The sequence below is a fragment of the Hemicordylus capensis genome, chromosome 6 (genome assembly GCF_027244095.1).
Source record: "Hemicordylus capensis ecotype Gifberg chromosome 6, rHemCap1.1.pri, whole genome shotgun sequence".
Classification (NCBI taxonomy): Eukaryota; Metazoa; Chordata; class Lepidosauria; order Squamata; family Cordylidae; genus Hemicordylus; species Hemicordylus capensis.
Window position 1 is genome coordinate 52152791 of NC_069662.1, and position 22301 is coordinate 52175091.

At 43.5% G+C, this 22301-nt stretch overlaps 1 protein-coding gene across 2 annotated transcripts in view; it reads left to right on the forward strand.

Moving 5' to 3' along the window:
- MYO1D (myosin ID) overlaps positions 1-22301 on the forward strand; it is a 200481-nt gene that overhangs the window by 53184 nt on the left and 124996 nt on the right. For both annotated transcript variants that reach the window (XM_053264002.1, XM_053264003.1), the window contains exons 5-14: positions 2284-2337; positions 7165-7260; positions 7554-7670; positions 9105-9308; positions 10064-10209; positions 10300-10414; positions 11136-11306; positions 18610-18680; positions 19754-19828; positions 19917-20049. In XM_053264002.1, coding sequence (XP_053119977.1) covers positions 2284-2337; positions 7165-7260; positions 7554-7670; positions 9105-9308; positions 10064-10209; positions 10300-10414; positions 11136-11306; positions 18610-18680; positions 19754-19828; positions 19917-20049 — 1182 coding nt within the window. The remainder of the gene's footprint in view (positions 1-2283; positions 2338-7164; positions 7261-7553; positions 7671-9104; positions 9309-10063; positions 10210-10299; positions 10415-11135; positions 11307-18609; positions 18681-19753; positions 19829-19916; positions 20050-22301) is intronic.

Here is a 22301-nt window from a genome sequence, read left to right on the forward strand (position 1 = left end):
TATAGTTCTGTGACAGCATCTGGTGTGGTTTTAAAAAAAAATTTGCCTTTGTTGCCTTGAAGCTTATTTGCAGAATTGTGTGTGTTCTTTCTTTCTTTCTTTTCTTTTCTCTTTCTTTTCTCTTTTCTCTCTTTCTTTCTTATGTATTTGGTACTGTGTTCTGCTTTGCTTATTATGACACACTAATCATTATAGCTGTGATGGCTTGCAAAAGATTTTAGTGATATTGGTCCCCCTTCCAACCTTGCATGGTGTGTAAGTGTTCATGTTGGTTGGGCAAATCTGCCATGTTTTTAGAGTTGGGACAGGGTCTGCATGCTTGGAAGAGACCTGGCTTGCCGTCTTGAGTCACTTAAATGCTAAATGAACATAACAGGCTATCAAATCGATGCCTTGCCTGCTTTCAGACCGTTTGTCTGTTAATCTTAAGTGTTTAGAAACTCTTGGATAAGGCCATTGGGCATTCCATCCCACTTTACCACAGTCTCTGTCAGTGTTCCCTCCAACAGGGATTCCCAGATGTTGTTGACTACAACTCCCAGAATCCCCAAGCAAAGGGCACTGCAGCTAGGAGTTCTGGGAGTTGTAGTCAACAACATCTGGGAATCTCTTTTAGAAGGAACATTGATCTGTGTGGTTCAGCATATGGACTATAAGTGTCCTGTGCCTTGCCATTGTTGTTGCTTCTTAAGTGGCCTGCATTACAAGACCTTTGGTACCAAGTAGCTTGTGCAGTAGGAGTGCTTAGGGTTATATCAAGGCTGGGTAAGTGGGTCTCCACTTACCGAGGAAGCCAAATAGCTTTTACAAATAAAATGTCAGGATTGAAGCTAATATTTGTGTGAGAAGATTGTGTCATGTAGTATAATTATTAACATATGGAACTGACTGCCACAGGGTAGTGGTAGTACTACTACTTCTTATATACCGCTTTTGGGTGAAAAAGTTCTGAGTGGTTTGCCTAGAAAAATAACAACAATAATAATAGTGGAGTGATTTCCTGTCCCCAAAGGCTCACATTCCAAGTTGAAAGTGAAGAGAGACACCAGCAACAACCACTAGAGGAATGCTGTCCTGGGGCTGAATAGAGCCAATTGCTCTCCCCCTGATAAATATAAGAGAATTGCCACTTTCAAAGGTGCCTCTTTGCCTAGCTAGCAGAGGCAACTGTTGTGATTGTCTCTGGCTTAGGTGACTTTAAAAGGAGGTTAGACAAATTCATGGCAGATAGGTTTATCAGTGGCTAATGGTAACAACAGTTAAATGAAACTTCCCGGATCAGAGATGGCGGACCTCTGAATAGTAAATTTGCTGGTGTGGCAAGGTGTGCCTGTGAATAAAGGCAGAGGGTTGTTGGCTCCATGCCCTGCTTCTGGGCTTTCTGAAAACATCTGGCTGGCCACTATGGGAAAAGGATGCTTTTGACTTATTTATTTATTTATTTGTTCGATTTTTAGACCGCCCTTGCAAAATAGCTCAGGGCGGTTCACACACATCAAAGACCCTTTAAAACAATTTAAGAGCACTGGAAGGCCAGGCCGAACAGGTAGGTCTTTAGGGCTCTCCTAAATTCCAATAAAGAATTCAAATTACGGATGTCTGCAGGGAGCGCATTCCACAGTCCAGGAGTGGCTACAGAGAAGGCCCGCCCGACTTGCGGGGCTTTTGGTCTTATTCAGCTGGGCCACTGTTCCATTCTAACTATTAACTTTTGGACTTTACTAAACTTAGTGGAAAATGACTAGACTTCCCAGTTCAGTTCAAGTGAGCATTCTTTGTTGATAATTGCAGAATGGCTAGACTCCCACTGCTGCTACAAGGATATATTCTGTCTCCTTTCTCCACCCAGTCTATTCCCCTGGACTGTGGCATTCCTTAGTGTAGCTCTAGAAACACCCTGCGTAGTTGTACATGTGGCTTCTTGACAATGGGATAGATGCAAGGCCACATTCTTGGTGCAGAATCCTAAAGCCAGTTGAAGTAAATGTTTGGCGTGTTGCTATTCCATTGCTGTGGCGACACAAACTGAGAAATAGGATTGGGTTCCCAATCAGTCTTCAGTTCTTAACAGGTTTTCTTATTAAAATTGGGTTGGAATCTGACATGGTATCTGAATAGCTGTTGTTAATGTAGGAGGTCCCCCACGCTGGCATCCTGGCCTGAACCCTTCAGAGCTTTGCTTGCACACTACCAATAATGTACTTTTAGAGAAACTTAAGATATGTCAAGTAACGAACATGCACTGTCTTTTCTACCCCACCCCCCTATTTTTTTCTCTAATAGTCACGGGTGATTGTGCAGCAGTCAGGAGAGCGGAGCTTTCACTCTTTCTACCAGGTGAGTATGCAATTTGTGAAAGACAGACCATCATGAATAGTCCTATTTCAGAGGAGAGCTCCCTTGGACACTCTTTGCAATGTCCACCATAGTCCTTTTGAGACGCTGTGACCCACTTTGTTCCTTAACCCATTCAATGCGTACTTTCCTGTGCCATATGTTTGCTTAACAAATGCCAGATAAACGGTATAGCCATCTTGCTGTAGAGAAATCATCAACTTACAGATCATTATTTCCAGGTTCCTGCTCCAATGCAGGCTCTCCTGTTCCACATTTAATGCTATTTGGAATTTGTGTTTGGTGTGGGGCATACTGGTTCTACAGGACAGATGGAAGTAGTTTTTGCATATGTCATGGTTATGTTTTCAATGCCTGTCAGCAATTATGGTAACTGAATGCTTGTCCTGGACTTCTCTGAAACAGAAGGTGGCTCCTTAGAGTACTCCTTATCTATTTCTTCCTTTCAAAATGACAATCTGTATAACTAGTTTCAGTTAGACAGCTGTCCTTTAAGATCTTCTGTTGTTGCTAAAGCATCTTTGACCAGCAATTCTAAGTGAGGGGTTTCTGCAGCTTTTCTCAGCAGTGGATGGAATGAATATTACTTCATGCTGTTGAGAGCTTGTCAAGATGTTTGAAAACGGCTGAGTGTTCGGCACCAGCCCCTCCAGATTCAAGCAGCAGTTTAATAAATAGCTTCCTTCATTGAGTAGAACCAAAGCACACATCTAAAGTGGAGGGAAATGCAGATGCCAGAAATCCAGATGTGTTGGACTTCAGAAGAGGAAACTTTGCAAAAATAAGGGGACTGATAAAAAGGAAGCTGAAAGGGAAAGTCAGGGGGGTCAGATCACTCCAGAAAGGATAGAACTTACTTAAAACCACAATAATAGAAGCTCCGTTGGAATATATACCAAGAAACAAACAAATATTTATATACTGGTTTTTGACAACAGTTCTCAAAGCAGTTTACATAAGAGAAAAGAGGAAAGGTACCTACCAGGTTCAGGTTAACGCCAGCATGGCTAACAAGTAGAGTCAGGGAAGCTATAAAAGGGAATAAGACTTCCTTCGGAAAATGGAACTCTTGCCCAAATGAAGAGAACAGAAAGGAACATAAACTCTTGCAAACGAAATGCAAGGAGACAATAAGGAATGCAAAAAGAGAGTTTGAGGAGCATATAGCTAGAAGTTTTAAGGGGAATAAGAAAAACCTCTTTAAAATATATCATAAGCAGAAAACCTGTCAGGGAGGTGGTTGGACCCTTAGATGAAGAGGGCGTGAAAGGGATTATTAAGGAGGATAAGGAGATTGCACAGAAGCTGATTAAGTTCTTTGCATCTGTCATCATGGTGGAGGATACTGAACATATACCTGCTCTGGAACTGAGCTTCCCGGGCTTGGAGGCTGAAGAACTGGGCCAGTTTGAGGTGACGAGGGAAGTTGTTCTAAACTGTCTTGAAAAGCTAAAAATTAAATTGCCAGGGCCCGATGGCATCCACCCAAGAGTTCTGAAGGAACTCCAATGTGAAATTGCTGATCTCCTAGCAAAAATATGTAACTTTCCCCTACAATCAGGCTCTGTACAAGAGGACTAAAAAGTGGCTAATTTAACTCCAATTTTCAAAAAGGGATCCATGGGAGTATGGGAAATTACAAGCTGGTTAGCTTAACTTCTGTGCCAGATAAATTGATGGAAAGCTTGTACTTAAGGACAAAACTGTTAAACACACAGAAAAAACAGGCCTTGCTGGAAGAGAACCAGCATGGCTTCTGCAAGGGCATGTCTTCCCTCACTTAACCTTCTAGAGTTCTTTGAGAGTGTCAACAGGCATGTGGTGTGGATAAAGGTGGTCCGGTTGACATAGTATACCTCCAAAAAGCTTTTGGCAGAATTCCCCACCAAAGGCTCTTGAGTAAACTTAGCAGTCATGGGATAAGGGGACAGGTTCATGTGTTCACTGGTAACTGGTTGAAGGGCAGGAATAAATGGACAGTTTTCACAATGGAGGGAAGTAAGAAGTGGGGTCCACCAGGGATCAGTACTTGGAACAATGCTGTTTAACTTGTTCATAAATGATCTAGAAGCTAGGGTAAGCAGTGAAGTGGGCAAATTTGTAGATGACACTAAACTATTTAGGGTAGTGAAATCCAAAAAAGATTGTGAGGAGCGACAAGAGGATCTGAGTGAGTGGTGACAAAATGGCATATGCGGTTCAGTGTAAGCAAGTGTAAAGTTATGCATATTGGGGCAAAAACCCTCAACTTCACATATGCACTGATGGGGTCGGAATTGTTGGTGGCTGACAAGAAGAGAGATTGTGGTGGACCACTTGTTGAGTGTTGACTCAGTGCGTGGCAGCTGTGAAAAAGGCCAGTTCCATGCTATTGAAAATAAGAATGCTAGTATTGTAATGCCCTTTCACAAATCTATGGTGTGGCTACATTTGGAGTACTGTGTACAGTTCTGGTCATTGTGTCTTAAGAAAGATATTGTAGAACTGGAAAAGATGCAGAAGAGGGCAACCAAGATGATCAGGGGCCTGGAGCACCTTCTTTATGAGGCAAGGCTAAAGCATCTGGGGATATTTAGTATGGAGAAGAGGTGACTACGGGGAGACATGATAGAGGTGTATAAAATTATGCATGGAGTAGAGAGAGTGGACAGAGAAATTGTTCTCCCTCTCTCACAACACTAGAGCCAGGGGTCATCCCATGAAACTGAAGGTCGGGAAATTTAGGACCGACAAAAGGAAGAACTCTTTCACACAGCGCATAATTAATCTATGGAATTCTCTGCCATGGCAGATGACCACCAGTTTGAGTGGCTTTAAAGGAGACTTCGACAAATTCATGGAGGACAGTTTTATCAATGGCTACTAGTCTGATGGCTATAGGCTACCTCCAGCCTCAGAGGCAGGATGCCTCTGAATACCAGCTGCAGGGGAGCAACAGCAGGAGAGAGAGCATGCCCTCAGCTGTTGCCTGTGGTCTTCCCAGAGGCATCTGTTGTGCCACTGTGTGAGGATGCTGGACTAGATAGGCCTTGGGCCTGAACTAGCTGGGCTGTTCTTATGAAGACCTCGGGATGGCCAGTTCTTCTGCCTTGAAAATGAATTTTCCTGTACTCAAATGTGAGTACTAAACCAAATCCCATCTCTAGTCATGGGAGCCTCAGATGCCTTCTGGGAGGAGATAGTGGGGCGGTGGTGTCTCACCAGTAAGTCGTAATGAGGTGCCAGGTGGAAGAGCCTGGAGACGAAGCAATCTCAGGCAAGTCATTATTGAGCAATAATCCAGACTCCAGACAGTCTTGGAGGAAACTGATTATCTAGACCCATTTCAAACTGGCTTCCGGGCTGGCTATGGCGTGGAGACTGCCTTGGTCGGCCTGATGGATGATCTTCAACTGGGAATTGACAGAGAAAGTGTGACTCTGTTGGTCCTTTTGGACCTCTCGGCGTCTTTCGATACTATCAACCATAGTATCCTTCTGGGGTGTCTGAGGGGGTTGGGGGTGGAAGGCACTGCTCTGCAGTGGTCCCGCTCCGACCTCTCGGGCAGGTTCCAGATAGTGTCCCTTGGAGACTGTTGTTCTTCAAAATCTGAACTTTTGTATGGTGTCCCTCAGGGCTCCGTATTGTCTCTGATGTTTAACATCTACATGAAACCACTGGGAGAGATCATCAGGAGATTTGGTGCAGGGTGCTATCAGTATGCTGATGACACCCAAATCTATTTCTCCATGTTAGCATCATCGGGAGAGGGCATAACCTCCCTAAATGCCTGCCTGGAGGTGGTAATGGGCTGGATGAGGGATAATAAACTGAGATTGAATCCAGATAAGATGGAGGTACTCATTGTGCGGGGTCAGAACTCGAGAGATGATTTTGATCTGCCTGTTCTGGATGGAGTCGCACTTCTCCAGAAGGAACAGGTACGCAGTTTGGGGGTGTTTCTGGATCCAAGTCCCTCCTTGGTGTCCCAGGTTGAGGCAGTGGCCAGAAGTGCCTTCTATCAGCTTTGGCTGATATGCCAGCTGCGTCTGTTTCTTGAGATAGACGACCTCAAAACAGTGGTACATCTGCTGGTCACCTCCAGACTGGATTGCTGCAATGCACTCTATGTGGGGCTGCCCTTGTACATAGTCCGGAAACTACAGTTGGTCCAGAATGTGGCAGCCAGGCTGGTCTCTGGGTCATCTAGGAGAGACCATATTACTCCTGTATTGAAGGAATTACACTGTCTGCCGATATGTTTCCGGGCAAAATACAAGGTGTTGGTCATAACCTATAAAGCCCTAAACAGCTTGGGCCCTGGGTATTTAAGAGAATGTCTTCTTTGTCATGAACCCCACCGCCCATTGAGATAATCAGGAGAGGTCCGTCTGCATTTGCCACCGACTCGTCTGGTGGCTACTCAGGGACGGGTCTTCTCCATTGCTCCCAAGGTTTTGGAATGCACTCCCTAGTGAAATAAGAGCCTCCCCATCTCTGACAACTTTTAAAAAGTCTTTAAAGACACATCTGTTCACCCAGGCTTTTAACTGATATTGTTTTGATTGTTTTAATGTCATTTTTAGAATATTGTTTTGCAATTTTAAATTGTATTAAACTTCTTGCTTTTTAATTTTTTTGTTTTTGTTTTTAATTAATGTTTTACTTTTTAATCTTGTTATAAACCACCCAGAGATGTAAGTTTTGGGCGGTATAAAAATATGTTAAATAATAAATAAATAATGACTCCACTGTATATGGCCAGAGGTCATATGCAGCCAAAGGAGCAGCAATTTATAGGAATAATCAGTTCCAACTCTATCTCCTCAGCTACTCAAAGGAGGTTCTGAACAGCTTCTACGTTCTTTACATCTACAGAAGGATTTATCTCTCTACAGCTATATTGGTGCTGGAACACAAATAAAGGTGAGCATTCTATGGACTATAATTGCTAGATTAACTTTGATGAGAAGTAGAGCCTTTCCCCCTTGCAGTCCTAGAGCTTCAGAACGCTACCCCTCTACCCCACAGGAAGCATTTATGTCTACCTCTCTGTTATCCTTGCACAGGCAAGTTAAAAGTTCCTTTTTTGATAGATTCCTGGTGCTGCAGGGACAGCTCTCTTGTTTTTTCTTGCCTAATCTTGTCCCATGCTAATGTTGAACATACAATGGTATTGCCTTAAGTTGCGTCATGTACTGCTGCTGCTTCTTTTTCAGTGTTCTATCAACGATGGTGTTGAATTCAAAGCTGTTGCTGATGCGATGAGAGTGATTGGGTTTGAACCAGAGGAGATTCAGACAGTTTACAAAATTCTAGCCACCATTCTTCATTTGGTGAGTTGGTGGATGCCATTTGAACTCGGTAGTGGGTCCCATGCTACTAGACATGAAGTGGGACGAAATAGTCATTCCAGGTCAAGGAGCTTTGGGCATAATTTCCAAATCTTGGGCTCCAAGGTTGTCCCCCAATCAGCACTTTTCATTGCCAATCAGGAGAGAAGGACCTTAGAGCTACAGTGTTGGGAAGTGTTGGGTTGTTGCCCCACAAATGTGGAGTGTATCCTGCTGCCAGTGTTAGGCAAATGCAGTCCTTGGTCCACTGCTGTCTTCTCCAGACCTACTCCCTGTATTGGATCTGAATAGGAAAAGCAGTTGGATGTTCTCCAGTTGTACAAGTATTATGGGAGAGTTCCTAGGGCTTATAGGGTCAAATCTAGAATGTTTGACCCCTTAAACATTCCCCACATGTGCCTTGTAAACCTGGCTTCTAGTCTGGCCTTTCCAGGCCCCATAGCACCAGGCTGTATCAACTTCAGTTGCTGTTTTAAGAGAGATTGTCAGAGAAGTTGGGTTGTGGGTATGGGAGGGATTGAATTGGATTGGACCTTGAGGCTTTTCAGCAACTGGGGAGCTTCTTCCCAGGAAGGAACATAGGAAGCTGCCATATACTGAGTCAGACCATAGGTCCATCTCGCTCAGTATTGTCTACACAGACTAGCAGCGGCTTCTCTAAGGTTGCAGGCAGGAATCTCTCTCAGCCCTATTTTGGAGATGCCAGGGAAGGCACTTGGAACCTAGATGTTCTTCCCAGAGTGGCTCCATCCCTTAAGGGGAATATCTTACAGTGCTCACACTTCTAGACTCCCATTCATATGCAACCAGGGTGGATCCTGCTTAGCTAAGGGGATAAGTCATGCTTGCTACCACAAGACCAGCACTTTTCCTTAGATGAGAGTTCCTTATAAGGAACTTGATGAAGCTGTAGCACATCTCCTTTAGAGGAGCCCCTTGTGATAAAGAAAGAACAGAGAATCCCATCTGGAGGGGACAAAAAAGGACATACAGTCTCAGGTGCTGCTGCTACCACCACAGTCACCCAATCAACCTATGCAAATCCCAAACTTCTTTATACTACAGACAAAGAGTGGGGGCTCTATAGAAATATATGCTTTCAGAGCAGATGGCTCTAGATATCTCAAGCAGTAAGGAGCTTCTTTTACTAGCCTAAGAGAGTGATAGCAGCCCAGAAATCAAGTGACATGCCCAGTCCCCTCTGCATGTTCCTGATAGACAGTACAAGAAACAGGAGTCCATCTGACAAAGATAGACATGGATTATCTCCCCAGCACCACACCATCAGTTTGGGCTGCGCTACTGAAATTGCATCTTCTTGAAAGGCTACGTAGTTATGTCCAAGCCCTGGCTGCTTTCTGTACTGATGGAAAATCAACAAATATTTCTTCCTTCCTTTTTCCAATCTTTCTGCAGGGCAATTTGAAGTTTTCTGTAGATGGTGACACACCAGTGATTGAAAATAGCAAACTAGTGTCTGTTATCGCAGATCTGCTGTCAACCAAGGCTGACATGGTGGAGAAGGCGTTGCTTTTTCGAACGGTTGCTACTGGCCGGGATGTCATTGATAAGCAGCATACAGAGCAAGAAGCCACCTATGGCAGAAATGCATTTGCAAAGGTCACTGTAGATTCTCTCCTGCTAACTTAAACTGTGCTTTGGACTTGCAATGGTTCCCTGAGACTCTGCCTTCATACATTTGCTGTGAAAATAACCGCCGGCATGGTTGCTTCTTGACCTTTTGAAGGAAGCCTTGCAAGGATGTCTACAAAAATTGCTAACTTGCCTGGCTACATATTTCTGTGTTAGTTATTTGAAGCTCATAAGGGGTGAGATGCAGCTCTTTCCCACAGTTTTGACTGTTTCCCCTCCAAGGTGATTTGTGCCAAAAGTGACCAAATGGTTGTTTGTTCTGAGCTGTTTGATGCTTCAGCAGTGGTAGGCTAGTAGGGTTAGTCCATCCTTAGAGACTTGTGAGGTCCTTGAGGTCTTGGAACAGTCTGGATGTTGTAGCCTGCATACTTTGGGAAAGAGTGTCCACCAAGATATATGAGAGCAGCTAAGTATTCCTCAGTGAAAATTGGGTGAGCAAATGTACTTGCATCTTATTGAAATGCACTCTGCTTCCAATTGCCCATTATAACTGGATGTTTTTAAAAATGCAACAAAACAAGCAGCAAGAGAAAGATACAGTGTGCTTGTCTTGTTTGCTTAAAACTTGTTAGGATGTTGTCAGCTCAAGGAGGTTAGATCTGGATGTTTCTCAGGTTTCCGATTAGGATGATACAGAAACGCCCCTACGCCCCTCCTCCCACCGACTAAATCTGAGCTGCAAGATAGAAAATAAGTAACCCTAGTCATTGTTTGGTTTATAGGCAATATATGAGCGCCTTTTCTGCTGGATTGTGATGCACATCAATGATGTGATTGCCGTGAAGGACTACAACACGACAGTTCATGGGAAAAACACAGTCATTGGGGTCCTGGATATATATGGCTTTGAGATCTTTGACAATAACAGGTGGGCTCTTTTGAGAAGGTCAAGCATGTGATTTAAATCAGCTTCTAGGTGAGGAATTGACATTTCTCTCAACTTCTGATTTTGTTGCAGTTTTGAACAGTTCTGTATAAATTATTGCAATGAGAAGCTGCAGCAACTCTTCATCCAGCTTGTTTTAAAGCAGGAGCAGGAGGAATACCAGCGTGAGGGGATTCCCTGGAAGCATGTGAGTAGATAAACAGGATAAAGAGATTAGCATGGACTCAATGCCTGGAGATGGAATTCTACACCAGTCAATTGGGAATTGAGTTGGGAAGCTCAAGGGAGAGGGGGACTTGGAATGTGCAAGTCATCCTCTGACCAGTGGCAATCCAGAACAGAGCCTTTCCATTCTGCAGATCTCTCACAAAACTTTCAACCTATTGTCCAAAACTATGAAGGGGCTGAAGTCTGTCTGAAACACCAGTCTTGAAGTGCAGCAAATGTCAATGACTGCACACTTGTACTAGACACATGGGAAGAGAGCTGGGGTTGTGGTAGCAAGCATGACTTGTCCTCTTTGCTAAGTAGGGTCTGCCCTGGTTGCATATGAATGGGAGACTACATGTGTGAGCACTGTAAGATATTCCCCTTGGGGATGGAGCCACTCTGGAAGAGCATCTAGGTTCCAGACTTCCTCCCTGGCATCCCCAAGATAGGGCTGAGAGAGATTTTTGCCTGCAGCCTTGGAGAAGCCGCTGCCAGTCTGTGTAGACAGTACTGAGCAAGATGGACCAATGGTCTGACTCAGTATATGGCAGCTTCCTATGTTCCTAACTGATATTTGTTCCTTCATTCCCTGTTTTTGGTTCTTGTAACTGGGTGTGTATGGGCTCCCTTTTCTCACACTGCTTCTCATTCTCTTTTAGAAGGTTCTTGTCATTACCTTTTGCTTTTGTGCTCTTCAGATCGACTACTTCAACAACCAAATCATTGTTGACTTAGTGGAGCAGCAGCACAAGGGGATCATTGCCAATCTGGATGATGCCTGCATGAATGTTGGAAAAGTCACTGATGAGATGTTCCTCGAGGCTCTTAATAACAAACTGGGCAAACATGCTCACTTCTCCAGCAGAAAGGTACTGCTTGTAGTTGCCTATACTGGTGCGGCCTATAATTCTGCCACCTGACTAAATCAGGCAAGTTTGGACGTGATTGGCTATTCTTTTGGTGTTAGTCATGAGGAATAGTAAAGAACTGTGCAGAGCACAAACAGTGCTCTTCCCTCCTCATCCCTCTCAATGGAGTCTGAGATTTCAGCTGGGATTGCTTGTGCAGCTCTCCTAGAAGCTTCGCTTTTTGAAAGCTGCGATTTTCAGAATGCAGATTCCATGTTTGCAGGGTGCCCCCACAAAAGGCATAGGGTGCACGTAGCTTAGGTGAATGATCTTCCTCCCTTTGCAAGCTGTGGACTTTTAGTTGTTGACATTTAAAACCAGAAAGCAAGTAAAGTAATTGATGTGGCAAAGGTCCCCCACAGGCCAATTTCTCACTGAGGTGGTAAACCTGTGTCTGGACCAGGGAGCTGAACCATTAGCCAGGCCTCCTCAACTTTGGCCCTCCAGCTGTTTTTGGACTCCAACTCCCATAATCCCCAGCCACAGTGGCCAATAGCCAGGGATTATGGGAGTTGTAGGCCAACATCTGCAGGAGGGCCAAAGTTGAGCAGCCCTGCTTTAAACATTTGGGTTCAGTTCTGGTCTGGGTTCATTAGTGGTGGGTTCGTTTGGTTTGTTTTTTAACCTTCTGCTTCAGACACTTCTGCTTCACTTGAATAAGTGATTCACTAAACCGATTCAGACTTTTTCCAGTTGGTTCAGATACATTTCATGCAGAATTAAAGTGACATCGTTTGTTAGCAATGTAGCTATACAAAACTGATTTAGCTTGCAAAGAACATGCATTAAACTATTTTTGCTTTTTATTGCTTTTACAACAAAATATACAACAGGATACAAACCAGAAAGAGAAGCCATTATTTGTGCTGTTGAAAGCCAGGTGCCAGATTACTGAAGCACTTATTTTGAATTAGTTACTGGATTCAGTTCTGGTTCGTGTTGGAGGAGTTGGGCTCAGCTTCAGTGCCAGTTCACTTAAGAGGGGGGAAAGCCCTACCTGAACTAGGATTGGAATCAGGTTCGGTTCACTCCCCTGGTCTAGGCTGTACTATTTGAAGGCCGCAGAGAAGATGAATGCACCTTCATGAAAATAAATAAATCCTCCATTTAGAAAATGAGCATGTCTCCCTCTGTTAGCAAGAGAAAGGGATTCTAGCCTAGCATTGTCCCTGAAATGCTACTTTTCTATGGGAATTTTTTACACACACACAATGAAAAAGGTATGTTAGCTTTAGTAAATGGAGCAACCAAGAAACAAAGCTATGTTTTGTCTCCAGTAGCGTGCTGGTCTTCAAGAACTCTTGGTGAGTGATAACTGGTTGAGCTTGCTTGAATAGTTAAGCACCTTGTTTGCAGGAGACTGTGGAAGATTAAAATAAAAAAGTTCATGTTCTAAAAGCTCCCATTCTACCCTCTGCACTTGCCTCATCTTAATTTCCCCCCATAGGAAGCCTTGGAGCTGCAGTGTAGCAGGGCTGGGCTGCACAACCTCAACCCTCCAGCCATAGTTGGACTACAACTCTCATCATGCCCAGCCACAGTACCCAATAGCTGGGGTGATAGGGATTGTAGTCAAACACTTGCAGGAGGGGCAAAGTTGTGCAGCTCTGCCCTAAGGGTTCTACATGGCATGCATGTGTTTATCTTCCCCTTTCCAAAACCAATCTAGGAAGAGAGGAAGTGGTGAAAGCAGCAGCAGCTGTTAACAAAAGAAGGCTGGGGCAGTTAAGGTGGCGGGAGTGATGAAATATCTTGGGACCATGCGGGGCTTAGGATCATGGTGTGTGTGCAAGGATTGCGGCTATCTTCATTGATGTGGGTGGAATTTTTGGGTGTCTGGGGGTGGATTGAAAACGTGTGCCCCGACTTGGAGGTGTGCATGGTTTGTGCTGAGGGCTGGATGAGGAAGAGCACTTACCTTTCCCCAGTTTGTTGATCTGATGGTGACTCTAATTGGACACTAACCCTTGCTAACTAAGTAAAGAGGTGCCTTTCAAAGTGGCGATTCTCTTATATTTAGCAAGGGGAGAGCAACTGACCCTATCCGTTCCCAGCACAGCATCCCTCCAGTGGCTGTTGTTGGTGTCTGCCATATGTTTCTTTTTAGATTGTGAGCCTTTTGAGACAGGGAATAATCTCATTATCTATCTATCTATCTATCTCAGGGGCGTAACTACCATTAGGCAAGGGGAGGCGGCTGCCTGGGGGCCCCCACGCCTCGAGGGGCCCCCCAGAGGCAAGTCACATGTGAAGTGAGTGTGCGTGTATCAGCGAGGGGCCCATCTTAAAATTTTGTCTCTGGGCCCACTCCAGCCTCGTTACGCCCCTGATCGATCGATCTATCTGTCTGTCTATCTATCTATCTATCTATCTATCTATCTATCTATCTATCTTTTCAAACTTTCGTTGAAAAGTGGCATATTATTAGTAGTAGTAGAGAAGGGGACCACCTGGCACCTGTAGAGGAGGCTGGTTTCAAGAATGTGAATAGCCTAGAAGGTTTGAGAACTCATGATCTAAAGGAGTCTTATGCATTGTATATAGAAGCTCTCAGAGTTTCCTCATTGTAAATGTCAGTTTTATCCTGATGTCCAGCAGAGGGTGCTGCTCCCTGTTGAATTGAACAGGAAGAAACAGGAGCATGAATTGGGCTAGACAATCATGATGTCACTTATAACCAATAGGGACCCAGTTTAAGTTCATGTGACCATTTCTGAAGCAACTAATTTTCTGTGTCAGCAGATATGGATCATGTTGGCGTTTTTGATTACCGTTAGCTGATCTTTACCCCCTCTCTAGCTACAAAGTGCTGTCATTTTTTAAACACTGTACCCACAAGCCCTCATGCTCCTTTGTTTTGGCTTTGCTGAACGTGGCAGAACAAAGTAACAGCCTTAATCACTGGCAATTGTGAAATCACAGGCAGCAGCCTGAAGGATTTTCAGCCAGCACAACGCTGATAATTTAATTTGCTGGTGTCTTTTATAGTCTCTAGAGAGGCCTTCCCTGAACCCCTTTCCAATGAGGAAAGGCAGCAGCCTCTCACCCCATGCAAGGCAAATGGTCATCTTAACGTGCATGCTTAAGAAGTATAGTCGAGATTACTTCCAGAGTTCTCACAATAGAACTTAAACACTGAATTTGTTGTCTGTCTTGTTTATAGTGAAATACAAAATGGAAGCGAAGCAAGAGGGCCTCTTTCCATCAGTGGCTTTATGCTTATGCTCATGGCTTGGCAGGTAACCTATTGAACAAAAAACTGCCACCCACCATATTTTTGTGATCATCACATTTCACTGATAGGATTAATGCACCTGGCTGCACTGTAGTTCAGGTCAGAATACATTAAAGAAGGCTTTTAACTAGAGCTATCGCCTCATTAGAGAAATCTAGACTGTTAATCGATTGATCAACAGATTGAATTTGCATATGCATAAACCAATTGTTGTGAAGGGAAAAAATGTTTTCTGGATCAGGGTGCTTGAAAGAAAGTCCCACTGATTTCAGTGGGGTTTACTTTCTATGCAGAATGGCAGAAGTATTCAGTAATGCCCAGTGTGACATCTAGCCTTGAAGCTTTTAGCTTCTGGAGTAGTTGGCTCTATTTCTAACTAAGAGGGCAGTGAAATTTTGAAAGAGCCTCTCAGGAACCATTGTTGGAACAAATAACTGTTCTGGGTTGAGTTAGATACATCTATTTGTTAGTTAACCGCCCCCACCCTTCCAGCCACATGGCGATATATGTTGATTCACACAACAAGCTCGCCTTATGGAGTTGCTCTCAGGAAAGAATCACTGTGGTAATCCCTGTGATGCTGGGAGAGACTCACATGCAGAAGCCATTTCAAACCGTTCCTACACAGCAGCCACATTGTGGAGAAGCTGCCCTTTACTCTGCTTAGAGTCTGACATTGAGAAGCAATTAAGTCTAACAGTATAGGTACACTGCTGAAACAATCAATACTCGGGCCATTTTACTGAGTAAGGACTCTCACTGTGGTGTGGGCTGTGTGAAGAACGTGATCATCTGAAGGCATGTATCATGCTACCGTTCAAAATCTTCCTTGCCACGTGTGTGACCCTCAGGAGGGATATTCTCCTCCTCCTCCTGAATGTAGCCTCATGTTTGCCATGGATCCTGCTGCACAATAAGGCCTAAGGAAACTGGCCTTTGGCGTTCTCTCATATGTATCTTGTGAACAAAACATGTGCCCTTTAGGTGGACATTCTTTGAAAGAGCCATATTGACATGAATGACTTGATAATAGTGGCTGCATCTTTGTGCTGGCGAGAGTAATCACAGTGTAGTCCTGGTTAGAATTACAGACTGTTAGAATGGTCATTATAAGCAGCTTTCATGGTGCACTTGTTTCAGGGAACAAACAATCACACTCTGTGGTTTCATCTTTTGACCTCTTCACTTAATGGCATGGGTCTGGGAGTTGCTGGTCTCCAGCTGCTTCATAGACAGAAAGGTATAAAGTGGCAAAGCCTGTTGCAGCCAATTAGCCTGCAATGTATGGCATATGCCTAGGAAAGCCTCCGATTGAGACTGTGGTCTTGCCCTTAGCTGTTCTCTACAGGGGGTAGCATTTGCAAGATGTCAAAACAGTGCAGGCTGGGAGAGAATCATGCCCGTGGAATATAAACAAGCTATTTAGAGGAGAGATTGGGATTTCCAGGCACCTTGTTACTTATCTGTGAAAACAGTTGTCTGTGCCTCAAACCTTGGTTAAATTCACCCTTTTGCTGCTCAGGCTTCTCTTCTATTCTGGACAGTGCTGAAACCAAGCGTCAGTTGTTTGCGATTCAGGGAGTGGGGACTTAGTGCACTCCTCCCCCAACTCTGAGGCAAATGCTAGACATTGCACATGTGTTGCAATGAGACTACGAACCTATGTTTCTTAACGTGTGTTCTCTGCCACTGTTGTTTGGAATATTGCTATTCCAGGCTATAGAAATGAATGAGATGAAATGCTAGTTTTCTCTCTCCTTGGGCTTCTTAATCATAGTGCTCAAAGCAAAATCAAGATGACACTGTGTCTCCCAGGTATCTTGATGCCTTCCAAAAGCAGCAAGAGAGACTGCAGATGTTAAGATGTTTGAAGAGCATCAAAGACCATGTGCTGATATGCTTTGGGAATAGTGATCTCTGATCTCTGAGCCTCACCGTTAATGCTTCACTGCTCCTCTATGAAGCATGTTGGGTTCCAGTCGGGAAGAATGAGCTCTGAGGGGCTGCTATGCCCTACATACCAGTGTCCTAGTTTACAGACTGTACATGTAGTGTACTGCTATTGGCTTGCTTTTCTGATTGACAAAACTCACGCAGCACTGGGAGATATTTTTACTATGTGCAAAAATAAAAATCTGAATTAAATGACTGCATCTCTGTTGCCCGATAAAGGACCTTGCTGCCTGAATAACTTCAATACTAGGCAGTGCCTAATCTGCCTTTTTAGACTGAATCTGGAGAATATCAAGGTTGGTTTACCTGTTACAGTTTTCCTGCACACACACAAAATCTACATAGGGAATGGATTTTACTGTCATGTATGAAGTGAGTCACAAGTATGTGTCATACTTCAAGTGTACTAATTGGGCAGCTGATATGTGATTTACAATAATGTGACATGGCTATATGCACCTTTTCTTTCATGGAGCCCGCCATGTGGATTTCAGGTAGAGAAACAGCAAGCTGGAAGGGAAGTTCTGAACCCTCCCTCCAACCACTTCTTCCCTCAGAGTTCCTCTCTCATCTCATTTTTGCCCCAGTATTGGAGTTCATCCCAGAAGAAAAACAGCTACAGGGGAGGGAATTGTAGTGGGGAGGGTTCATCAACCTGCTGTACTTGAGATTGCTCCTTTGCTCTGCCACTTGCTGGTGGTGACCCCAGATCTGTTGTTGAATGTGTAGTTCAGATCTTAGCTGCCTGGTTAATATTTGAAGGACACATCAGCTAGATGCGTATTGACCAATTAACTACATCTTCAAGGTATCACCTATTGTGTGTGAGAAAGCCTAGGAAACTGGGGTGTCAGCCTGAGATTAAGACAAAATTGGAAAGAGAAACTTTCACAAGAAGGGTGGTCCAAGGGAACTACCGACTTGCCAACCTCTATACCAAGGAAAGATAGTGGAACAAATAAAATAGCTGCGAGAGAGAACCTCCAGTCCCCTTGGTTTCCAAACCCAAGGTAGTATAGTATCCTCGTCCTAATAAAGTAATTGGTTTACTTGACAGGGGGAAGGTAGCTTTATTGAATACTTGGATTTCAGTAAGGCTTTTGGCTACTTCTTCTTTTTCCCGTGATATTTTTTTTCTGTGATTAAATGGCATGTCTGATTTGACTCTCTTGTATGGGAGGGGTCACAGCTTATAAGGTCCCAGGTTCACTCCTCTGCATGTCATGTCAAAGGACTGTGAATGGAAAAGAGTGTAGTGAGCTAGACAGACCATTATTCTTGGGCTGTTTACGGCACCTTTGTGTGTCCATATACTTTGTTTCCACTTACTCCAGACTAAACCCCTGAACCGACTCCTTAGCTCTGACTTTAGCTTTTCTCAAAACATGTATCTACATGAACATTGCAAGTCCCTGAACCTGCTTGGCATGGGGGAATGGAATAGCATGGGGATGAATGTTTCTGAGAGCATTTTGCTGGGTTATTGTTTTGTGCTTTTCAACCCAGGAAGATTAAAATCTGGCCCATCAACTCATTTCTGCTTAAGCTGAGTTGCTTTTGTGATAATTGGCCATGTGAATTTGTCAGGGTTCTGTTCACAACAGATTTATTTAAAGCTGTTTCATAAACTTTGTGTCAATCTGTCCACTTGGCGATGCCCTACAGGTTGCATGAGTATTTGACTGTGACGTTGTGCAAAGGAATAATGAAAGGAACAGATGGCAGCCGAGACCTAAAGTTCTTCCTCCTCTGCAAGTTTCTTTCTTTCTTTCTTTCTTTCTTTCTTTCTTTCTTTCTTTCTTTCTTTCTTTCTTTCTTTCTTTCTTTCTTTCTTGTAAAAAGGAACACATTACTAAGTTGAAAGAAAAAGGTTGGCTTGTTCTGTAGATTGTCTGTGAATAAGAACGTTACATAAGCATAGCATTCCAAAAGTGGGATTTCATGGCCAAACCTGTAGCTGCAATGATAGCTACAGACCCCACCTGGGTCTACAACTTAAAAGCAGCTTTGGAGTACAGTTTGAGAATTTTCAATGGCTGCCTTTTAACACTGATCTCTTAATCGTTTGTTTTTAAGCTCTGTGCTACGGACAAAAACCTGGAGTTTGACAGAGACTTTCGGATTAAGCACTATGCTGGAGATGTTATGTAAGTGTGTGGTTCCCACACTTGCTGTTCTAGTACCTATTAATATATTCTCAAGCACATTTCCCCCCCAATCATGCTGCTTTTTCCTTTCTCTGTGCCTATTCTATAATGGCCAGGAATACTCATTCTCTCTCTCTCTCCAGAGAGATAGCTAGAATGCCTTTTCTTTTATGAAATTTAGCTGGTGGTGTTTGTATGCTGTGCCATAGAGGTCCAGATTATGCACCGGTTTAAAGCGTCTTTGGTAGCGACTTTGGGAAAGACTTCTACTGAGTCCTTTGAGAGCTGCTCAAAGGAGAGCTCAAGAGTAGTAGGCCATACCGCCCTGAGCCATTTTTAGATGGGAGGTATAGAAATCAAATAAATAAATACTTGACTAGATAGTTTGACTCTGTCTAGAGCAGGGCTGTACAACTTCGGTCCTCCAGCTGCTGTTGGACTACAGCTCCCATCATCCCCAATCATAGTGGTCAGGAGACAGGAATGATGGGAACTGTAGTCTAACCACAGCTTGGAGGGCTGAAGCCATGCAGCTCTGGTCTATACAACTTCCTATATTCATTTGTCTTGCATAGTCTACTGTAAGAAATGTGAGAGGAAGGATAAAACATACCATATATCTAAACAAGAAAATATACACAGTGGACTGCTGGTAGTGTTAGACCACACCTGGTATTAGCCTTCATAAGGGAGAGAGTAGAGATGGGGAGTTCCCACTGGTGGTGGTGGTTAAGAATACAGTATACTGCTTTCTAACAAGAACAAGAGGTATTTAACATGTGGTGGGGGAAATAAGCAACTTTAACCACTGTGCATGTGGTGCACTTCATACATTTTGATAATCTGCTGGAAGCATAATGTATATACTATCAGTGAAGAGAATCTCTGGTGCTGTTTCCTTGCTGCTTGACTATATACATGGTGTATATTAGAATTGAGAATCGATCTATGCTAGATTGCTGTAGCTCCAGACATGGAAACAGTTTCATTCTCTTGCATTGGCCCATTGTGTTACTTTTGTTTGCTGATGACAGGTCAATAAAATTAACTTTCTCCCCACTCTCATTTACTAGCTACTCAGTCACTGGATTTATCGATAAAAACAAGGACACTTTATTTCAAGATTTCAAGCGCCTGATGTATAACAGGTAGGAGCAAAGCTTTAACTATCCATGTGGTTCTTAACATGCTGACCAGATATTGCTGACCTTTTAAATCATTTCTCTGGTTTCTTAGCTCCAACCCTGTGCTGAAAAAGATGTGGCCAGAAGGCAAATTGAGCATCACAGAAGTGACCAAACGACCATTGACTGCTGCTACCCTTTTCAAGAACTCCATGATTGCTTTAGTGGACAACTTGGCATCTAAGGTAATGGGCCAGTTCAGCCATCACAGGGAGCCACATTTATGTTTTTGTTATGCACAGTTTCCTCGAAGCTCAGGAGCATGTCCTTTCCTTGCATAAGCCTAGGAAGACGTCTACTTCCAGTTATGGTTAAACAAGAAACCAACATCAGTCATGACATCTGAACCAACCAGTCTTAGTTTATTCTAACCAGCCTCCTTGAAATAAACCAAGATCTGAAACCCACTTCAAAGCTTGAGTTCAGATCTAGGCTTATTTCAAGGACGTTGGTTAGAATAAACTAAGATCAGTCAGTTCACACATTACAAGTGACCTTGGTTTGTATACAACTGCAGTCGGAAGTGGTATTATGAGGCTCTCACAGGCAATGAAGAGAGGATCATGTGTGCTCAAGGCTTAGGGATGTCACATAGAACCAAGTTGTAACCATGGTTCCATGTGACATCTGAACCGGTCCAGTAAGTATCTGTCTAAGCTCTAAGTTTGCCATTTACATAGACATTTTTCCTATTATCTGCATGCTTCTAGTCAGTGTAATCTTAGGCTTCCAAGCAAAACAGCAATGTAGAATTTAGATACATGTCTTGCGTGCAAAATATTAAATGATGCTTATTGCATTCCTCCTCTTGCCAGCAATGAGGCAGGTTACGACTATTTATATTTTACGGGTAGGAAAACTGAGGCTGAGAGACTTGCTGACCTTGGAGTTGAATCCAGGCTGAATATTTTCCAGTGATTAATTTCTAAATAAAGGTGCACTCTGACCTGGAAGTCTTAACCTTTAATCTAAGATGCATTGGGAGCTGAATGTACTCTGCACATATGTGGAGTATTGCATTATTTATTATTTCATACATTCTGGTGCTGAAGCATGGCAATCCAGACAGATTTCGTAACTGAACTTTAGCTAAATTAAGTACAGACTCTCTCTTTTGAACTGTATTACTAGATGTTAATATTGAAAATTAGCCCTGCTTTCTGGTTACAAGCCAGCAGTATTTCTTATATGCAGACAGAATGGTGTGAGCCTTTTAAAATACTAATGTTCTCTAAATTGGGGTTCTTTTTACCTGGTCTTTATAAGCTGCTCAGAGGTTGCTACCTGGCTGGGGAAATGCAGCTGTTAAGGAGGAATATTGGTCAGTAGGTTAAAAGGAAAATATTGCTGAGTAAGCTTTTTCAGCAGGAGATGCTTACATTTAACTGGGATTATGCCACAGGAGCACTTAAACTGAACCCTCTGAAGAGAAGGCAGCTTGAACTAAATGGGTTGCCTCAGGTATTCATGTATTTTCTCTGAAGGTCACAAGACTGCTGACTTATGCCAGACATGAGTCTGCCCTTGCACGTTCCAGTCCCTCTACCCTCCCCTCAGTTTTTCTTGATCAACCCAGGAAACTGGATTGTGGGTTATAATTTCCCTGATCTTGGTGGCACTTCTTGGAGCAGCATTCGTTCTCCTAACTGGAAGCCGTACTGAGTGGGCACTCTGGTTGCCTGCCCTGGTTTTTGAAAGGGGTGGTGTCCGTGATATGAATACTGCAGCTCTTTCCAGACAGAAAGAGCACTGCAATGACAGCACTTGGTGGAGTGTATGCAGGATGGAGGAAGTGTGGTTTGAGAGTGGGAAAGAGAGAAACATGAAACCTCTCATTTGACCGGTCTCTGGCAGTGATTTGTACTTGCTATGCGTGAGTGGCTAGTTTCACCTGTGCATTCATATGGATTTGGTTAGGAAACAAGTCTCTTAAAGAGGCATTTGGTCTTCCCTGAAAGTCTACAAAGCATGAAAAGTCATCTGACATCCTGCTTACACTTTAGCCTCTGCTTTGGGAGAGATCTTGTAGCTCTATAAATGGAAACCTTTATCCCCTGCAAGCTGAAATATAAGCCAAGGGCTCCCGAAGCCTCCACTCTTCCCTCACCCCAGCATGAACAGCAGTGAAGGGTCTATCAGCACCCACTCTTTTGACAAACAGGATTTAGAAGATGGCGCTTTTCAGCAGGAGATCTCTAATGCTAATCGTACAGGGTTAGGTTAAAGAGCCCTTTGCCCATATCTTGACTTGTGTGGGAGTGAATAGGTGTTTCTGGCTCTTCAGCTCTTGCCCAATTCAAAATATGGCCTGTTTTTAAACATTAGCTACTGATCACAAGTCTCAAGCCATTTTACGTTGTGTTTGATCCCAAAGCAAACAAGTCAGCACTTTTGAGGAGATAGTGAAGAAGAATGGGAGTAAACTGATTTGAAGATT